This window comes from Poromitra crassiceps (assembly GCF_964638095.1).
Source record: "Poromitra crassiceps genome assembly, chromosome: 27".
NCBI lineage: Eukaryota > Metazoa > Chordata > Actinopteri > Beryciformes > Melamphaidae > Poromitra > Poromitra crassiceps.
Genome location: NC_139650.1, coordinates 16517705 through 16539461, shown reverse-complemented (window position 1 = coordinate 16539461; position 21757 = coordinate 16517705). Strand labels below are relative to the sequence as shown.

The 21757-nt window shown below is 42.3% G+C and overlaps 1 protein-coding gene across 1 annotated transcript in view; it reads right to left on the bottom strand.

The window, feature by feature from the left end:
• The window catches only part of atrip (ATR interacting protein), a 117339-nt gene that overhangs the window by 84324 nt on the left and 11258 nt on the right, over positions 1–21757 (bottom strand). The window contains exons 2-3 of the mRNA XM_083661634.1: positions 14359–14637; positions 9693–9757 (exon numbers count right to left, since the gene is read on the bottom strand). Coding sequence (XP_083517760.1) covers positions 9693–9757; positions 14359–14623 — 330 coding nt within the window. The 5' untranslated portion in view covers positions 14624–14637. The remainder of the gene's footprint in view (positions 1–9692; positions 9758–14358; positions 14638–21757) is intronic.

Sequence of the window (21757 nt, the reverse complement as noted above, 5' to 3'; positions counted from 1 at the left end):
ATATATATATATATATATATATATATATATATATATATATATATATATATATATATATATATATATATATATATATAAGCAGCCGGGGGGGCTGTAAATTACAGTCTACCCACTTCTTCAGGGACCACTATACCACTGGTTTGCCCCGATGTCTATTACGTTAAGCCGACGGTGTGGTATCGATACTAGGGATGTCAATTTTCGGTTAATTTCACTTTCGATTAACCGAAGCTAATAATCGATTAACCTATCGGTTAATTCATAATTTTTTAATATTATTATTTTATTTTATTTTTTATTTTTTTGTCTATTTACTCAATGAGCTCATGCCCAAACAAGGCGTGTCTATTTAGATGCTGAAATGTTAATGCTTTTTGTGTTAGAATTTCTAACACAAAAGCATTAACAAGCATTAACAAAAAGCATCAACATTTCAACACAAATTCTTTTTGTGTTAGAATTTCTAACACAAAAAGCATTAACATTTCAGCATCTAAATAGACACGCCTTGTTTGGGCATGAGCTCATTGAGTAAATAGACAAAAAAAAAATAATAATAATAATAATATTAATATTAACTGATAGACCGACAGCAATAACCGAACAACGACGTTAGCGACGGTTAATCGATTAACGGTTAACCGTTGACATCCCTAATCGATACCGTTTCGATACTTGGATTTCGATACCGGTTCCTGAACGATACTTCTTTCGATACCAATTTTTTGAAAAATCCATTTTAACAAAAATAAAACTGCATTACACGTTGAAATTATTTTACAAATCTTTAGTTTCCCCCCCAAAGCAGAAAAAAATAAAACCTACTGTATTTAACATAACTTTAAGTTGTCTAAACGTATTGCCGTCCCTACAAAAAATATTGGAGTACTACAAAGGAAGGAAATGTAAAACAAATAAATTAGTATAATAGTTTTCAGTGCAAAACAGAGAGTTGCAAATCAGTGTTTAATGCTCACTGATGCAACAGAACTCTATTCTTGTCCAAACTGATGAGATGGATCCACTTCATGCATGGAAGACTAGTTGAGCATTGACTAGCCTATCGATAATGGCACAAAGTGAATCCCATTTATATTCAACAAACTATCATGACATCGGCGTTTAACGAGTTGCTAAAAATACATAATGGGCGATAACTGCCCGCTTGCACATAACGTTAACACTAATTAATGAAACATCTAACGCTAGTGTTGCAGATCAGTGTTTAATGCTCACTGCTGCAACAGAACTTCATTCTTGTCAAATCTGACGAGACAGCTCCACTTCATGCATTCACTGACTAGCCTATCAATATAAATGAATCGCATTTACATTCAACCAACTATCATGACATCAGCGTTTGTTAACGAGTTGCTAAAAATACACAATGCCCGCTTGCGCATAACATTACGGCGCCAATTAATTAAACAATCTAATGCTAGCTACAACTCACAGCCAGCCAAGTTGTAAGCTGGCCCACCTCTTGATTATTTCTCTTGTCTGTGGAAACCAGTCCTTGTTGTTTCTGTTTCTTTCCCTGCTTTTCATCATCTTCGCCATATGGTACTCCTGGATAGGACTAGCTTGAGTGGCTAACTTCTTGTATACTATATCCGCACCGCACGCCTGGCTCACAACAAACACACACCGGCTAAAGTGGGCCTAACGTTTCCTGCATGCCTCTACATGACAGCCAATCACCAGCCGTATTAGAGCGCGGTGTGCAAGCATGTCACATGCTCATAGGCTCAATGACGCTGTTTTGTTTTGGTATAGAAAATTGGTATCGTTTGACAAGGGAGGTTTCGATACCCCTTAGTATCGATGCTTTCATTTCGGTGCCAAGTGAGTATCGAAACTCGATACCCAGCCCTAAACCAATGTTGCTGAAGTTTTGCTTAAAGTCCCTGGAAACCAGAAATATTTCTTTATTATTTAGCATTTTGAGTTCATCACATCACAGGATCCTATGTTAATAAGCCACCAGCCGAATTTGAACGATGATGAACGTCGCAAAGTATATAAATTTAGGTTTGACAGCCATGGCAAAACTCATGAGATTTCATTATTTTTTAGAGTGTATTTTCTCCCGCGGAATGTGTGGGCGTGTCCAGTCTACAGCAGGGAAATTTCTGTCTCTCGGAGAGCGCGAGAGAGAGGGGGGGAGGGAAACGGAGAAAGAGAGAAAGAGAGATGAGTGCACACACCGTGTGTGTATGTGTGTGTGTTCGCGCGTTGCTCCGCGGCTCTGAGAGGAAGAGATCTCTGTCCGTTCTTTTCTCTCTCTCTCTCTCTCTCTCTCTCTCTCTCTCTCTCTCTCTCTCTCTCTCTCTCTCTCTCTCTCTCTCTCTCTCTCTCTCTCTCTCTCTCTCTCTCTCTCTCTCTCTCTCTCTCTCTCTCTCTCTCTCTCTCTCGACTAGTGAGAGAGAGACTCTCTCTCTCTCGGGACTAGAGAGAGAGAGAACAGCATAGCGCTCGACACAGCCTGGTGACGCGAAGTTACTCACACACACACACACACAGTAGGGCGAGTTGCGCGCGTGTACAAAGGTTATATAGAGCTTATGACGTCATAAGCTCCTGCATTTTAGCACCTCACGCACTGCTCTCTTCAATGAGGAAGTACTTTGTAGAATCTTGTAGAAAAGTGTCGATTTTAAGGCTTTGGGTTGAAAGTAATGTATAATAATTTCTGAGGCAGACAGTTACTAACATAAGACCCTAAATAACATAGTTAGAACGTTTTTATGGATTTTGGTTTCCAGGGACTTTAAGACGACGGACTGTTTTGCTGAACGTAGCTTCAGGCATAGCCTCCCCACTCGGCAAGCAGCAAACCGCTTCTTGTGACCAAATATCCCTGCATTCAAACAACTTCATACTCCCAGAGCTGGCATAATCCATATAACGCGTGTATCACACAATACAAAAAATAAAGGCTTTGATAGAACCGAAAGCCTATGACTGCTTTGTCTGCAGATAAAACACAATGACAAAAGCCATAGTAATTTAGAGTCAGGTACTGTATGCATAAACTACAGGTGAACTTCCTTTTTTAAATACAAAAATGTTAAATGATTATCGCTAGGGGTGCACCGATCACGTTTTTTGCCACCGATCACCGATTGCCGATCACCTATGAGAAATATCTGCCCAACCGATCATCGTCCGATCACCGATTACCGATTACCGATCACCGATATATATATATATATATATATATATTTATTTATTTATTTTGTAAGCAGCTATAGCAGTCTATTATAGAACAGTTTCCATTTTACATATAGGTCTACATTTCATGCATCAAATTGAAAGTGCAGCACATTTTCTTTTTTTTCTACATCAATATTTTATATTTTGTAGGCTAAAGGAAACCGCCAACATGATTTTTTGTGTGTGAGATAATTGGAGCACAAGACTGTGTTGAACTAAATGGCTAGTAGTTCAGTCCAGTTCCCTCAGTTCAGTTTATAAAAGAACAAAACTCATTCCACTTCGGGATTTCCATGTTACCAGTTCAATGCAGTTCAGTTCACTCAACAAAAATACTCCATTTTCCGGGATTTCCCTGTTACACAAGAAAAATAACTTTGACCCAAGTTAACTATTTTATCGATTAAGCTAAAGCGGCTAAAGCTAACCGGAGCTATTAACGTTAGGAGGATACACGCAAATATGGATCAAACACGGACTTAACAGCATGCAAATGCCTCGGTAGGCGGGAGGACTGGAGGTAACTTCTCTCTGCTGAGTCTGCTCATCACCAGCTGATGTGTGTGATTCAAAGACGCAAGGGGTGTGTTGACAGTCTGCTTGGAGCACTGTGCCACTACGCTCTCTCAGCCACTACTGTAAAATACCCTCCCTCCTCCCACCCTCCCTCGCTCCGGGGGGAAAATGTCGGCGATTGAGCCAGAAACACAGTCTGAATGAAATTAAATGTAACGTTCCCAATTCTATGTATTACATTCTAAAAACTTAACGGCAACATTTTGGAAGGCTAAGCCACACAACTAGCTCGTTGTAATCTAACATCATGCTTCAAAAGATGGAGAACTGGCTGTGTTACGACGATGAGGATGCAAAACATGTAATTTGCATGTTTCGTTCCACCCATGTTTCGTCCGCGCTGCCAAATTCAATGGAATGAAACAAATCTTGTAGCCTTGGACGTAGTGAAGTGTTTTTGATTGATTTGTTCATCGGACTCAAAACGGTCTCCGCTGATAAGACACGGAGATCTCTGTTACAGGCAGGCGCTACGCCTCCTCCTGACCAGTTTTAAACATTAAAACACCTGCGGCTTAGTCCAGTGTGGCTTATATATGTAACAATCATTCAATTTAGCTGCTGCGGCTTATAGTGCGCCTTATAGTACGGAAAGTACGGCTGACGAAAGCAAAGCGTGTGCTTTGCAACACAATAATATAAACGTTAGAGCACAATATGAAAGTTAAACGATGGACATTGAAGACATGAAAATGGGCTGCCTCATGTTTCTCACGTGCAGCATGATCGGCTATGCGATCGGCAACAATAAAGGAATATCGGAAACAGCAGATCACATATTTGAGGTCCAAATCGGCCGATACAGATTGCGTGCCGATCGATCGGTGCACCCCTAATTATCGCTTATCGGACAGGAGAAGCAGGTATTTGTCGTTATAGTATCGGCTGAAAAAATCCCCCCCAAAGTCTATAGATCCCCCCCAAAATCTATAAATCCCCCCTATCTGAAGAACATAAGGGGGGAATTCCCCCCCAGTTTGCAAAGTGAATTTTAAGCCCTGGATATGTTTTATATTGTATTGTTTGAGCAGTATGTTGATTTAATCTACCACTGCAATGGTAATCTATTTGCTGTCTTATAAAACCATGAGGGCACCCTGTGTGCATGACACGAAAATAAAAGAATCAAATCATATACAACTGTGCAGCTTTAATTGGTATATGTTGTCTGATTTAAAGCAGTTTAGATTACGTTTTACTGTCTTTGTAATCTTTTTTACATGTTTGTCCAATTTGAGTTTGGAGTCTAAAGGCCCCAGTTAACATCTTTAATATCATTTTCCAACTCTTTTTTTGTGTCTTTGGAATCCCCATTGTTATATCTTCTGGTTCTTTACAGTGTAATGGAAAATTGTTAGAATTTTCCATTACAACAGGAATACAGATCCTTTGCAAAAAAATTGAATATCATGAGGCTCTTTCACACCGGCCTTGAAAGCCGAAAAATGCACGGAAAATAGGATTCGCGCCTCCGATGTGAAAGTCGTGAACGCGCTTTGGTGGACAATTGTTTTACGCCTTTTGTCCCGCGACGGTAGGTAGTAACAGCACCGGGTTACCTGGCAACCCGCCTCCATTTGAAAGCGTTGTCACAGCGAGCCGGAAAAGGTGCGAATGGTCAGCTCATTCATAAAATAATTACAGGGGAAATTACCTCATGTATCAAGAAAGTGCAGGAGTGAAAGTAAAAAAAGTAGCCTATACAATCATGACTGCAGGGGTGCCAGGAGGAATGCTCCGTGCGGTTAGGCTTTATGCTCAAACGATGTTGACATTAGTAGGTACAATTAACGGATATACCGTAAAACTGCCAATAAGGGCCCGGGCGTTTATTATGCTAAATCGAGTCTGACCCCAGGCGGTTAAAGGAGACCAGGCGGCAATTGGAGGCAGGCGGTTATTTCTTTATTGCACGAAATTGACCCAGGCGATTATTAGTTTTTGCACAGAATTTCTGGTCAGCAAAAACAAAGTATCAAATTGCTTATTTAAACCAGTGAGATAGTACTTAGTACACACAAGAGGGTAGGTACAGGCAGTTTTGATTTTTGAACATGCCTAGTATTGTACTGCCTAGTATTGCCTTCATCACCATCATCATCATCCAACTACCAGTACGTTACAGTATCAGTTCATTGCTCTCCTCTTAATCCCTCTGCCAAACAGCCATACTGTAGTAATCCAGGGAATATAAAGTAGAATCCAGCAGCAGGAATAAAGAGGGAAGCGCTTGGTTTGGATGAAAGTAAAAACCGAATGCTTTATTGCACACTCTGCACTCACTCTGACAACACAACATTCATTCCAACTTCCCGGTTTAAATACCGGTAACAACGTCCCCCCTGACGTCACCGCGTCGGCGCGCGGGCCGTCTGGGTAGTGTAGTGAATTAGACTGTCAATCTCCTTACTGTGTGCAGTCACCCCAATACCATATTTTAAACAAGTAACATTAGCCTACCGCTCACACATTCAGTTGTTTGTGTTTCATTAGTCTCGCTGGCCAGCCCATGGCCAGCCTCCTCTCCCTTCCGTGAGTAGGGAGGGGACGCTGACCAGCGAGACTAGTGTTTCATTGTTAAGTCATAGCAACGTCATTGTAGAACGCACGCTAAAGTTAGCTACCAAACTAACGCTAACGAAACAGCACTGCAGCACTACTAGACAAACAAGCAGACTTACCAAATATGTAGACGCCAAGACAAGTTTCCAATACATGTCAGAATAAAATATAAAACTGTCTGACAGGGGGAGAAAGAGCTAGAGATGCTGCGATCAAGATTTTTCAATTCCGATCCGATTTCGATATTTTAGCTCAAAACCGATCCGATTCCGATCAAATTTCGATACCCGATTCGATACCGATTTCGATCCGATACCGATACAGCACATATTTAAGTCTCTCTATGCTGTCTGATAGCTAGCAGGCAACAAACATTTTTAGGGTTAGGTATGTATGTGTGTGCTTTGGTAATATAGTATGTAAACAATTTAGTTCATCTAATTCATTTGATGTAAAACTAAAACATAACAATCAAATTAGGGCTGGGCGATATGGCCTCTAAAGAATATTGCAATGTTTTTCGGCTATATCGCGATACACGATATATATCTCGATATTTTTGAAATCTCATAAATGCTCAATTTAACCCTTCAGGGTTCATACACATTTTGACCAATGGATTTCCATGACTTTATCATAAGTTCTTAACCTGTATTTTATGCACACCTGGGGTAAAAAAGAAGAAGAAAGAAAGGGCAAATGTTGTGAGCAAAGATGGATTTAATATTCCATAGCTCTGACCTAAGCAAATCTGACATCACTATTGTGATATAATATTTTTTTTAGTAAAGTGTATCACTCAATAGTCATTACAAAAAATAATGGCTTTTATAGAACCGAAAGCCTAGCTGCTTAGTCTGCAGATGAAACATAAAAAAATACATTTAGACTCTTATTGGCATGAAGGCAACATATAAGCGGTCTGAATTTTGCATGGGGCCAGTTCTATAGTGAGGCATGGAAAGCCTCACTATACGCCATCTGTGTCGTTTCACTTTTGACTGAAAAATGATGCCTGTAGTCTAGATTAAAGAAAATACATGTATGTGATGTTGACAATTATGTAGGCTATGTGCGCATTCGTTTTCCTTATAGATCATGAGTGCTCCGCAGCTAGCTACGTTAGCTTGCATGTAACGTTAACGTTAGTTGATTTTGGAGACACAAACCCTGGACGTTACATTTTGAGTAGGCTAATGCATGAGGTTCTCTATGGTTTACGCCAGCTCTGGGAGTATGAAATGCTTTAAATGCGGGGGTTTTGGTCACAACAAGCTTGTGGAGCGCTTCCCTGCAACTAGATAGCCTAACCAGCTAGCTAACGTTAGCCCCGTTAGCCATCATCACAACAACTAACGTTAACGCCAAAACAAATCCGCTGCCTCATCCCCACGTTTGGTTTAGCGTAACGCCAGCTCAGACTTTCCCCTAATCTCAGAAACCTTGCGGGACATGTCTTGCAAATTGCAATAGTGGTTGTTTCTGTCAGCCACACTGGGGGCAGCCATGTTTTGCCAGTCTATGGTGCGGACGCGTGATTTCGAATCGCACATAGGTTAAGGACGGGTGTGTCTGACGTTTTGGCCCTGGCTATCCTAGGCTCTGTGTGCTGCTGCTGCTGCTGCTGCTGCATGCTGGATAGAAATCCTGGAGCGGAGTCATGGAATGGAGTGCTTATATCGGAGCCTTGGATCGGTCATTTTCGCTGGAATCCGATCCGATCCGATCCATGTTTTTTGGCTGATATCGCGCCGATATCCGATCACATGATCGGATCGCAGCATCTCTAGAAAGAGCATGACTGACTTCCGCCTGACTTCCTCCAAAACACACGTCATTACCGTAAGTGACTGAATTCAGTCAACACAAAAACATACCGTAGGCCTAATGGGGGAGAAAAAACATATTTATTCTAATAACCGCTCCCGGCTGTTAATGGAAGACTGGCGCTTATGTGCAAAATTGAGTTTGACCCCCTGCGGTTATTGGAGACTCGGCGGCAATTGGGGAGAGGGCCCCTATTGAAGTTTTACGGTAATAATAAGCTTCAGAGGGCTATAGCTGTCTGTGGCGAGTTGGTCTGAGGTTATTCCCTCTCGAAATCAGCTCTGTGCATTCCCTTAAAAAACTACTAACGTTAAGTAGTCATGTGCATTTATAGCCTATACTATTCCCCCAACGAACGTTATGCAGACTGCAGCTGTTTGATATGCGGGCGGTCGTGTATCGTTCCAATTTTAGTAGGACACCATATCGATCTGCCCGCCCACCATGCGAGTGCACCTATCCTCCCTGCTCAGCGGACTAGGAGAAGGAGGGAAGTCTTGGTTGTTGAATGATTTCGTTCATCATACAGTAGCCTAGGCTACACTAACCTATAAAAATATTCATTTGGGCTAGGAGGAGCAGGAAATCCCTCCGGTCGCCTTTCAATCCGGGAGCAGGGGATTTCACCTGAAAGTATACCACAGCACGGGAATGTGGCCGTGCTGCTTGGCTCTGTGTGAAAGCAATTTCTGTGGCAAGGGTGCGGTCTTTGCGGGACTCCTAAACGGCAATTTTTGCGCAATCTGTGTGTGAAAGAGCCTATGGAAATACCACGGATGACCGTGGGCTTCAGCGGGTTGTCAAGCAAAGACGATTCAAAAATTTGGCAGAGATTCAGAGGGAGTGGACTGTGGCTGGAGTCAGTCATAACTGAGAAGTAACTGCTGATTTTCTTCACACTATTCTAATTTCTTTAAATACTGTTTTGCGGGGTTTCTGGAGCTGTAGGCCAAAATTATGAAAAATGAAACAAATAAAGGCTAGAAATATCTCACTTTGTGTGTAATGAATCTATAATCTATTAAAGTTTCACTTTTTGAAAGGAATTATGGAAAAAAAAAACTTTTCCATGATATTCAAATTTTTTGGAGGCGTTTTTTCGATCATTTTCTTACAGCCAAAATCATGTTATGGTCAGATAATCATGTTATTAAATTGTATATTTTTGTTATCCGTTCTTCTCTATTGGTAAATATGAGATAAATCAGGGTTCTGCTATTTCTAGTTATTCCTGTCGGGGTATTGACCATTTGTTGGAAATTGTATTTAGACATGATCGTTTTCAGTTTCTGTTTAATTTTCTTATCCAGCCAGTTAATATTAGAGTCCCCATATATCATAGTCTCAGTACAGGAATCAATGAGTTTCAGTACGGGAATCAAAGAATTCCGTTAAATCTTGTGTTTCTGTTGTTTTTTCTCCAAGTACCCGGGTGTACTAGTTCCTAATAGAAGCAGTGTACTGGAAAATTGACATAACTTAAAATGCCCGTCCCTAGGGGGCAGTCTCACCTTCCTCTTCAGCTCTGCATGCTGAGCCTCCAGCAGGCTGTAGTCTGATGTCATATGTCCGTTACCTGCAGACACAAAACATCTTCATAAGAATATAGACAAGGGGTTCCCAACCTTTTTTGGTTTGTGACTAGGGATAGGCATTTCTAGCAAAAACACTATTCGAAATTTGCTGGGCCAAAGTTGACTTCGTCGAAATTCGCCCACCCCTGAATAAAAACAAAAATTAGTCAAATGTTACATGGTCTCCCCTGATTCTAAGTATAGTTAAATCGCTTGGTTGGACCAAGTAAAAAAAAAGCATTTTACGCAAGGTTTATGGAAAAATTAATGGCGGATGAAATCCCATGGAGAGGGAGATCAATCAATCAATCAATCAATATCCTTTATTTAACAACGTAAAAAAAAACTAATTGAGATTAAAACCTCTTTTCCAAGAGCGACCTGGCCAAAACAGCAGCATAAAGACAGTTTCATCAATACACACAAACACAAAATAAACAGATAAAATACAGTCAGTCACACACTCAGGAAATAATAGTGTGGATACACCGCAGGGCAATCACAAGAGCCAAGAGAGCTCATTTCTCTGTCTCTTAAGATTGACCTGAATTCCCCCAGAGTCAAGTCGTTCTGCACATCATTCCAGGTAGAGGGGGCAGAACATTTAAAAGCCTTTTTACGCAGTTCAGTTCTGACTCTCGGGACCTGCATCTGAATGATATCCTGAGAGCGCAGGCCATAATGGCTGAGGTTTCTACACATGTGTAAACACAGATATGTAGGAAGAACCCCAAGAATAGATTTATAGATACAAGTCAGCCTGTGAGAGAGTCCACGGACAGATAGAGATGGACAATTTGCAACAGCATACAAAGTGCAATGATGTACACGATAGCTGCAGTTAGTCGTAAAACGCAAAGCACAGTGGTACACCGTGTCCAGTTTCTTTAAGTACTGGTCAGGAGCATTCATGAAAAGCAGATCTCCATAATCCAACAAGGGTAGAAAAGTAGTCATGATCAAGTGTTTCCTAACTTGAGATGAGAAACACGATTACTTCTAAAAAAGAAACCTGATTTAAGTTTCAGCTTAGAAACAAGTTTAACAACATGAGATTTAAAAGACAAGTTCTCATCAATTAAAATGCCTAAGTATTTGTAAGATGTGATGATTTCAATTTCAACCCCTTGAACAGGTGACAGCCTAGGAAGGTGAGATGGAAGCTGTTTGCCATTTGAAAATAGCATGGTCTTTGATTTATCTGCATTTAATACCAGCTTAAGCTGAGTCAGACGGGCCTGAACAAATGCAGACTGCAATAATTCAAGGCATTGAATAACTGAAGAGGATGAACAATAAATAACCGTATCATCAGCATAAAAGTGGGACACAGCATCAGACAAGTTATCACAAAGATTATTCAGAGGAGAGAGGGTGACATTGGCACTCTATTGTCGTAAAGGCGCTGACATTAGGGGTGCACCGATCGATCGGCAAGCAATCAGTATCGGCCGAGTTTGACCTCAAATATGTGATAGGCTGATTGCCGATATTTCGGCTGATTGGCGATATCGTTTTATATTATTTTTATTTTATTTTTTTATAAAAAAAAAGCCCTATCACTAATCAGGCTTTCCAACTACCGTATATAAAATACAATGCCAATTGGTATTATTAAAGGGGAGAAATAATCGACCGAAATAACGTTTCCAAACTTTTTTTGAGGAGTTTATATATCGGTGATCGGTAATCGGTGATCGGTCGATGATCGGTTGGGCAGATATTTCCCATAGGCGATCGGCAATCGGTGATCGGTGGCAAAAAACGTGATCGGTGCACCCCTAGCTGACAGGGTTCTGCGCAACCTCGACTTGGAGCCTTGCCGTCGACTAGCGGCGACAGCGAGACTGTACATACTCGAACGTAACTCGGCGCGTTGGCTGCGGTACACGTCCAAAACACTAGGTGGCTTGTGGTACACTTATGTTCATTACGACGTTATCATGTCGTTTACCAAGAACTTGCAATCATGTTGGTGGGGGGACATTTTATCGTCCGTCCATTTCAAAACTCATTACAGTGAGCCTGCAGAAGGCTTTGCTAGATGAGGGACAAGCACTGTTAAATGAGGAAATGGCATTTCCTCATTCCTCACAAACAACTACGTCAGCGGATATGTGCGCGGCCCAAGGCAACGGCCAATCACAGCTCTCGTGCTGGTCACGTCAGCGTTGACGCCGCAGAGTCACATTTTCGAGGAGCTGCACACCCCCCTCCGCTGAGCTGCGCCGATAGGACGGCCAGCTGCGGCGACCCCTCTGTGCAGTCCCCGCTGGCGATTTCGTGTAAGCATAAAACCAGTTTTAGGCAGCCAGACCTGAGCTAACGTTAGCATAGCTTCCCGAACGATGCCGAGATGGCCCAGGGAACAGTAGACAGAATATCAGCTTTTCTTCATGCAGTAACGAGCCTTGAAACCTTTTCCTTGTGGCTGAGTGTTGCTGTAATATAGACAGTTTAAGACCATTTCTACTAGGGATGCACCGATTGCAAAATTCTGGGCCGAAAAGGGATAGCTGATTTTTTAAATAAACAATCTGCCCAATACCGATTTATTTGACAGGAAAACAAATAAATCTTCATTATAAACAAATGACTGAACTGTAACTATTTATTTATATTTATTGTGTACCATTATTTATATATTTAATGATTCTTAACAACATTGGCATTGTATATTATTAACTCATTGAGTGCCATGGACGAACATGTTCGTCATTTCGTTTAGTAACGTAGAGTGCCAAGGACGAACATGTTCGTCAATTGCGTTTTTTGACGGGGGGATGTCGATCTAAGCCTCTTACATCGCCTCTTACAATAGGGAGCTATTGAATGTGTCTAACCTATTTTACAGAACCCTTAGGTGGCGACAGTGCTCTCCAGATTAGACAAAGGCCAGGAGAAAAGAGAGAAGAAGTCATGAGGAAACGGAAATCGCATCGATATGCTTGAAGCATAACGTTAGCTGTGCCTGTGAACAGCAGTCATCTGCTGCCACAATTGAGCCCCATCCGTGTCCGCTGCGATAGCCCATCCATATGATTTAGTTGCCGACACGGCGACACCAGCGTCTTTCTGAAAAGTTACATTATTCTCAGCTGGGAGCCGGGGACACGCTGTAAGGCTATCATGAATTGACAGCTGTTTTAATGTGCAACATTCCACTCTCCCTAGAGTCACAACTTGAGCTTAAGAAATACAGCTTTCCTGTGGAAAAGGAGACATAATAAACATGTTTTAATATTAATCTGGATTTAGGTAGCAAATATTCGTCAGAGTCAGAGTTAAAATGTAAATTATAGGCGATTAACATTTTCAATGTGCTCATTAGCCCATGAGGTTCCCAACTTTTTTGGCTTGTGCACACCATCGATAATATCATCAGTGACATCGTCAATGATGTCACATAGTATACTTCTTTTTTCCCGCAGAATTTACTTTCTGAGCATTCTGACTTTAATCTCAAAATTCTGGGTTTTTCTATAAATTTTGACAGTAATTCGGAATTCTTAGCACTGCAACTCTGCATCGATGTAGGTAACGTTAATTGTTATTTTAAAAAGGAACAGCGGCAGTGAAACTGTATCACTGATGGTTAAACTTGCAATGAATCAGCGGTTCACATGTATGCCGAACCGTGGAGGCTAGTACGGATCACGTCAATCCGTTGCAGCCGTGTGTGTCTAATCCAGCCAGCATGAGCGTCCCAAGTGGGTGGGGTCAACATTTAAGCTGCACTACCCCATCGGGAAACGTCAGGGGATGTCACAAAGCCACATCGAAATGAGCGTCCCCTTTTCCATCCAGTTTTCCATTCCTGACTGACTCAACCGAAACAGCCTTCTGTTGACCCCGCGTGCTTTGCATCTTGTAAACCCATGAGGTTTGGGCACCTGGAGTGCATGACAATTGAAACAATCAATCAATCAAAAGAAAATAAAAAAATAGTTTGTATCCCTGAAAGTGTGGAGATCCTGTTGTAAAATCAGGCTATTTTGACATGGGGATTGGGGAATGACTCGCTTTTGCAGACAGCCTCAAGCTTCTATGCATAGGCACTTTATTATTGTCAATATCCTGCACTTTAAATTTGAGCTAGATGATTTGGAGTGGACCTATCCACGCGTGCGTGTAATTTGTCTCTTTTTATTTTTCTACTGCAGATGGTAAATGACCTGACTCTAGTCTCTCAAGCCAGACTGTCTCTTCTACATTCTGTGAATGCACCATAAACAGTCTGTAATTCATGCCCACTGAACATGGACAAAGGAAGTTGGGGGGGAAAAACGCTTCAGACCGGAGAAAGTTCGAACCGATGCAGGTGATTGGAGAAATACGAGCGGATGTACATCCGGGACATCCCCCTATCATCGCTCATTATTTTCCCTGAGGTTGCCTTTCCGTTTTGACCAAGTTTTCCCAGCTCAAAGTACAGACGTTTAGGCAGAAGCATTTCAAAATTGTGAGAGCCAATCATCTGTTTTAAGAGACTAACCTGACTGACTCTGATGTGGCCACTAGAAGAAGTGCAGTTTTTGCCATTTCTGCATTGGCCTCATCGCAATCAACTGAGACTGCCCCCCCCCCCCAAGGTCAAACTCACTGACGCTCTCTCTCCCGGACGCCCCTCTGCTGGCACCGTACCCGTGGGCATTCCCCCTGTCCCTGTTGGTTCCAGCTCCGACCACTGGGTGGCATGGGTGCTGTTGTGCGGGTCCCGTCACAGCCTGCGAGGCGATGATGTCGATCTCATCCAGGTCGTCCTGAGTGAAGTCATCCTCGTCTCCGAACGGGTCGTCTCCGAACGGGTCGTCAGACACTGCGGACGCTCCCACCCTGCGGAGACGCTTGGCCGGGGGGCAGGCCATGCTCACAGGAAGACCTGGATGAAGAGGACAGACAGTGGAGTCAAATGCTATGACTACACCTAGTTTGATCTTGGAGGGAGAAAAAAACATTGGGCACTGAACTATAGGAATGGGTATCAATTAAAAACGTATGTTACCAGTAGGGGTGGGAATCACCAGATGCCCACGATACGATACTGAAACGATACTTGAGTCACGATACGATAGTATTGCGATACTGCGATATTTTCGATATTGCGATATATCGATATTGCGATATATTGAATATTGCGATATTTTTATATATTGCGATTTCTTACTTTTTCAACTGCAAATGATCTCCCCAAAGGAAAACTTTGTCAACATCTGGTTTACAGTATATAAGAACAATTTTTCAGTCTGTACATCTGACTTCAACCATTTTATTGCAGCAACATTGTCAAGTAGACAGACCAACAACTTTCATAAAGTCATGTCATAGTTGCATGCACCTGACAAACTGAACTGTTTGTTACAGTCTACTTACAGTCCACCTTAACTGGATGTGTGTGTGGACTACTGTACTTATGTAGTTTTTGAACAATGCAACTTCACTTCACTTACACAAAACATCTTGTGCAGCCCATTCAGTAACTGGGGAATTTGTAAATGACTGTTATGACAAAACGGTTACTGTTAAAACAAAATGAAAATATGCTACCGTTTGTTTTCTGCTGGCCTTAGAACTAAAGTTTATAGTAGCCCGGTGGCCTGGCATGGCCTGCAAAAAAAAAAAAAATTTTTTTTTTTTTTGCAATATCGATACTTGGCGTCAAAATATCGATACAATATCGTCAGGCAAAATATTGCGATACTGTGGTGTATCGATTTTTTCCCCCACCCCTAGTTACCAGTAACTGTTAGAGCACTGTTAGAGCAACTATGCTGGTATTAAATGTACGCTAAAGAGATAGCTATTAGCACCAACATTCTAACAAATATCCAGTCAGGTTTTAGAGCAGGACACAGCACTGTTAAGAGAAACTAGGGGTGGGCGATATGGCAAAAATATCATATCACGATTTTTTCAGGCAGGATCACGATCCACAATCTTATCACGATTCTTTTTCATATTGGTTTCTAAGACTATTTTGCAAGTTACTGAACAGTACAAGTACAAACTAATTTCAGGGTTCGTATGGTCATGAGAAACCTGGAAATTTAAAATACAATTTGTTTCATAAATATTTTCATGTGGTTCATTTACCCTGAGTTTACAATAATTCATAAGCTAAGAAATAATGTTCACAAGCATCCACATGCTCTATCTATCTATCTATCTAGCATTATCTATCGCTGTATCTCTAGCCTGGCTATATGTATTGGTTCACTATTATTTCGGCTACAGTAGGGTTGGTCGATGGAATGAATATATATGGGCTATCTGCGATTTGAGTCCACCTTCTGTTGCTTTTGTTGGGTGATTCACGTGATTGTTGTCATTTTAATTAGCTAGTGAGAGAGACCGACAGACGGAGAGAGAGCTCTCAGCTCTGTCTGACACGTGGCTCCCATACACACACACACACACACACATTTGAAATATTTATTTATGTCCACATAAATACAAGTATGCAAAGGACATAAACAGTAATAGTGCAGTCAATTGCTGGGAGTCAGTCAGTTACATGAGTGCCCAGACGGCAACCAGAATAATGCATACACATAAGAAACACACAGGATGATAACATGGCAGGTTGATATATACAGTTATACTGTAATGCAAGATAGCGGTCAGTATCCACTTCATGGGTACAAAAAGCAGCGCCTCCTCCATATTGAGCGGCTTCCGATAACAGTAGATATTGAACAGTATCTCGCTAACTGCTTGGCCCTTCTCTTTGGGAGACCAGCCATCTGAAGGCCTCTCACAACCAGCTTATGGACATGACCCAGGCTACCAAATATGAAAACTATAAGTTTACACCTGTAGCCTAGCTGTGAAATGGTCTGTTCTAGCTGTTGGTATTTCATCATCTTGGTTAGAAAGGCCTCCTCTAGGCTGTGGTCAAAGGTACAGCTAACCTCTAGAACAAACACCTCTCTACGATTTTCATTGACAACAACAACATCAGGAGTGTTAGCTGGAATATTCAAGAACACATCTGAATCGTCACTACACAGAGTGAACATGCTCGGCTTCACAATAGAATGTTTAAAAAGCGATATTGAAGACCCGAAAATAGAATAGATATCTTTTGATATCAGATCCACTAATCTGTCATGCCTACATATGTAAAGCCCTTTGTATGCATGGCAACCATTTAAGATGTGAGCCATGGTTTCTGTTATCTGTTCATGACCATGATGTATACAGTGAGGAGCATGACTGTCAGGAAGCCAGATGGAAAGATTGAACTTGGTTGGTAAAACTTGCAGTCTTGCTTTTAGAGTGAAGATGATAATGCTCTCATCCAGAGCGACACTTTTAAACACTGCATGAGAAACTGCTGCAGGGAGACATGCAAGTTTCCCTTGGAGTTTTAACTCCAAGGGAACACACACACACACACACACACCACAGCATTGAGTGAGAGGGGAAAACGGAGCTCCCCTGTGAATACGAGGCAGGATGATAGCAGATTAAGAGCAATGCCTCATCGCATTTAAAATAACTTTGCACCATGAGTTCGACTCTGCCTGTCTCTCTACCCGCATGTTTGTTTAGTGTGCGTGTGTGTTGTAAAAAGGTTGCATTTGCGTTTGGGTCATTTTCATCGCCGTTGTGTTTAGGCTATTTTTATTTTTCAACTATCGTCCCGGCTCTGTCCCCAAATTAATTTCCCTCGTCCCTGACGCTATTTTTAATGTCCCCGGGATGACGGGAGGTCCAGCACTGCACCAAATTGATGGCTACACACATTATTGAAAAGTCCGTACTAACAAACGGGCAGGTGGTGTCTCTATTTACATCAGAGAGAGTATTCCCTCTCGCCAGCTCACCAAAATTACTGTCCCAGAGGACTTGGAGTGTATGTGGGTTTGGGCAAGACCCCACCAACTGCCCCAGTCCCTGTCCGCTTTGGCCCTATGTGCTGTCTACTTGCCACCCCAATCACCGAATCAAGCTGTTATCCTTGAACATCTGCTGACAGCAACAGACCTGATCAGATCTGAGTACCCTAACATTGGCATCGTGATGCTGGGAGACTTCAACAGGTTTGACACAAACCCCCTATGCAGAGGAAATTACCTCATACAAGTGGTCAATCAGAGCACTAGGGGTGATGCAATTCTAGACCTTATCATTACTGATTTGTAGGGGTGTAACGGTACACAAAAATCACGGTTTGGTACGTACCTCGGTTTTGACGCCACGGTTCGGTACATTTTCGGTACAGTAAAGGAAGGAAAAAAGCAAAACATATAATTGCTCGTTACCGTTTATTTTGAACTCTTGTTAACACATTAAGTGCCATAGACGACCTAACTCGTCTTACATAATCCAGCGCTTAAGTGCCAAGGACGGACTAACTCGTCTTACATAAAGATTTTTTTTTTTTGACAGTGGGACATCAATCAACCCCTTTTACATCTTCGAGATAACTATTTGGAGCAAGAGCATGTGTGTAATCTATTTTACCGACCACTAAGTGGCGACAGAGACCGAGAGAAGTCACAGCCACGGGACCCAAAAGCCACAAAAGCAGCCGCCTCCCGCGGAAATGGCTTGGCGATTTTACAGTCATTAGCCCGGACACACACACACAGAACGGACAGAGATCCCTTCCCCCCAGAGCCGCGCAGCAACGCGCGAACACACACACACACACACACACACACACACACACACACACACACACACACACACACACACACACACCGCGGAAGCAAGCCATTCAAGGAAATGGCGACGCGATTTTACAGTAATCCATTTCAGACTCGTCTTGCCCGACAGGCAGACAGGCAGGCAGGCAGCACAACGCGCTTCTGACACGCTCCTCCTTCCTCCTGGCTCTAGAGCCAGGAGGAAGGAGGAGAAGACACACGGAGGGAGGAGTTTGAATGAGAGGGGTGTTTCCTGTTGTTATGGAGGAAATTACTGTTCAAAACTATTGTTTAGAATGTCTGACGGTCTTACTGATGCCAAAAATGAATGGTTAAAGTGACTGTTTCACAAAAAGCCATTTATCTCTGAATAAATTTCCAGACGCTGAAACCATGCTGTACTCAACGGCTAATATCTACATAACTACTAACTCTGCAAACTAACTCTTTTAGACAGAGAAAGCACACATTCTATTAGTTATTTTTAGATGATTGATGTTCATGAATTCTTAACAGAAAAGAATCCTCGGCTGTTCTAAAATGAGCCAGAATCGTCAAAAACACCCCTGGCACAACTTACCTACAGGAATGAAAACATGGCTGGCATTCAATGTGTTAACAAGTTTGCAGGCTTTTACAGTGGAGCAGCAGTAATAATCCCAGTAGGTAGGCCTTCTCAGATTTATTTTTCTGTTTTAATAACAGTAGTGACCTCAATTGGACCACTAGTGAACTCTAGTGGGAACAACCACATTGACTCAAGTGCAGCATTAGTGCATTAACACATTGAGTGCCAGCGACGCCATATGGCGTCATTAGAAATTTACCGTAGGCTGCCAGCGACGCCAAATGGCGTCAATAACTCGAAATTGTTTTTTTGACGGGGGGGTGTCGATCTAAGCTTCTTACATCGCCTCTTACAATATGAGAGCTATTGAATGTGTCTAACCTATTTTACAGAACCCTTAGGTGGCGACAGCGCACTCCAGATGAGAGAAAGTGGAGTAAAACACACAGAAGAAGTCGTTGGGGAAAAGGAAATCGCATCGCATCCGTCCGTATGCAGCTGCTTCATTGAAGCATAACGTTAGCTGTGCCCCTGCAGCAGCCAATCTGCTGTCACAATTGAGCACCTCCGTGTCCGCTGCGACAGCCCATTCGCATGATCAGCCGTTATTATTCTCAACTGGAAGCATACAGTAGTAGCCGGTGACAAACACACGCGGAAAAAGCTGGATGTCGCGCACCCTTCACAGTGCAGAGCAAACTCAGCAGAGAGCCACCTCCCATACAGGAGGAGTGTGCAGTTGAGGCGGGGCGGGGCGGGGGGGGGGGGGGGGGGGGTTCACGCAGAGCAGCACACAACACTGACCCAGACAGACCCAGGCAGCAGGACAGGGTTGGCAAACGCAAGCCAGAATATCCGATGCCCACCAGCAGCAAATCAAGATCAGCAAGAAGCTGCAACCAGCAGCGCACGCAGGGGAAAATATTATTCTGCCAAACAAAATTCCCTGGTCTTCACTGTTTTATTGAAGGAAATTATTTTTGAGGTGTGACTACATCAGAAAATTAGCTTCAGAGTCAGTGATGTGTTTGAAATGTTTAATTTCACAAAAGGGCCATTATCTCAGCTTCTAGAAAAAAACTGCTCTTTTTTGTTAAATCAAGCTATCTTCTCCGGCTGATAACTAAAGAACGGAAAATGGGATCAATAAACTTTTTTTTGCAGGTGATAGAAGAGAGTCTCATCGTTATTTGTGCGTGTTCAGTGTTTACATAGTAATTATTAAAGAAATTATATGACTGTTTTAAAATGCATTGCGGCCTATGTTGCACAGTACAGCACCTTTTGCCCAAGGGCCGTGGCACTCAAAGTGTTAACAGAGCAGCATTAACATTAACAGTTTAAGCTTATAGGCCTGCACAGATTCTTAGTCTTTTCTTTTTTCTAGGAAATGAACTTTTCCAGCTTGACTGAATACAAAATAAAGTGCAGCATCAAAATAATAGTAAACAAGTTCAGATTGACTGAATAAAAAATAAAGTGCACTGCAGCATCAAAATAAAACACAGTTTTAGTTTTAGTAAACTTGCAAAGAAAAATGGGAATCACAAAATCACAGTTAAATTTAAAACACAAAAGTTAAATTGAAGATAACAGATTCACCCCTTCACCTCCCCTCTCCTTCACTGCCGCGTGATTTCTAACCCCACATAGGATAAGCAATAACCACGCCCTGTGGCGCCGGGATTGGCCAGGAGCATTGAAGCTTGGGACTAAAGCGCCTGGGTTTTTTCATCTTTTAAAATAAAGATGTTTAAAAAAATATTGCTTGTTACATTTTCAGTGCTGTACCTTTTCTCTGGGTAAGAATTGAGCTTGAAATTAACGATATGATACATTATATTATATGACCTATGAACGTGAACACAACACCGTTTATATTATTGCATGTTTTTGTAGATTGTGTACATTTTGTAGATTACAATTATTATGCTTATTATTATTATTACTATGCTAAGGAAGGTAGGTGACCATAATTAATTTCAATGTCCGCTCTCGAAATCGCTGTCCGTTCTCAAGAGCTATTCAGTTTGTTTATGAAATCGCTGGGCTGCGTGCCCTCCAGTGTTGCTCCTGGCCAATCCAGGCGCCACAGGGCGTGGTTATTGCTTATCCTATGTGGGGTTAGAAATCACGCTTCACTGCCTCCTTCCAGCCCTTCACCTCCTCTTTCACTGCCTACTTCCTTTAGCCCTTCACCACTTAACTTCCTCTCTCCTTCACTGCCTACTTCCTTTAGCCCTTCACCACTTCACTTCCTCTCTCCTTCACTGCCTACTTCCTTTAGCCCTTCACCACTTCACTTCCTCTCTCCTTCACTGCCTACTTCATTTAGCCCTTCACCACTTCACTTCCTCTCTCCTTCACTGCCTACTTCCTTTAGCCCTTCACCACTTCACTTCCTCTCTCCTTCACTGCCTACTTCCTTTAGCACTTCACCACTTCACTTCCTCTCTCCTTCACTGCCTACTTCCTTTAGCCCTTCACCACTTCACTTCCTCTCTCCTTCACTGCCTACTTCCTTTAGCCCTTCACCACTTCACTTCCTCTCTCTTTAAACTTTCATGTTTTTTGACAGGAAAATTAACTTGTCCACATTGTCTGCACAAAGGGCAGATCTGCTGGCAGTTACAATGTCACCAGCTGTAGAAAAGACCCTCTCACTAGGAACAGAGGTAGCAGGTACAGCGAGGTAGCGCTTTGCCAACTTGGCGATGTGAGGATATATGGGCTCATTGGTTCTCCACCATGCAAGTGGGTTGGACTCCAGTTCAATGCAG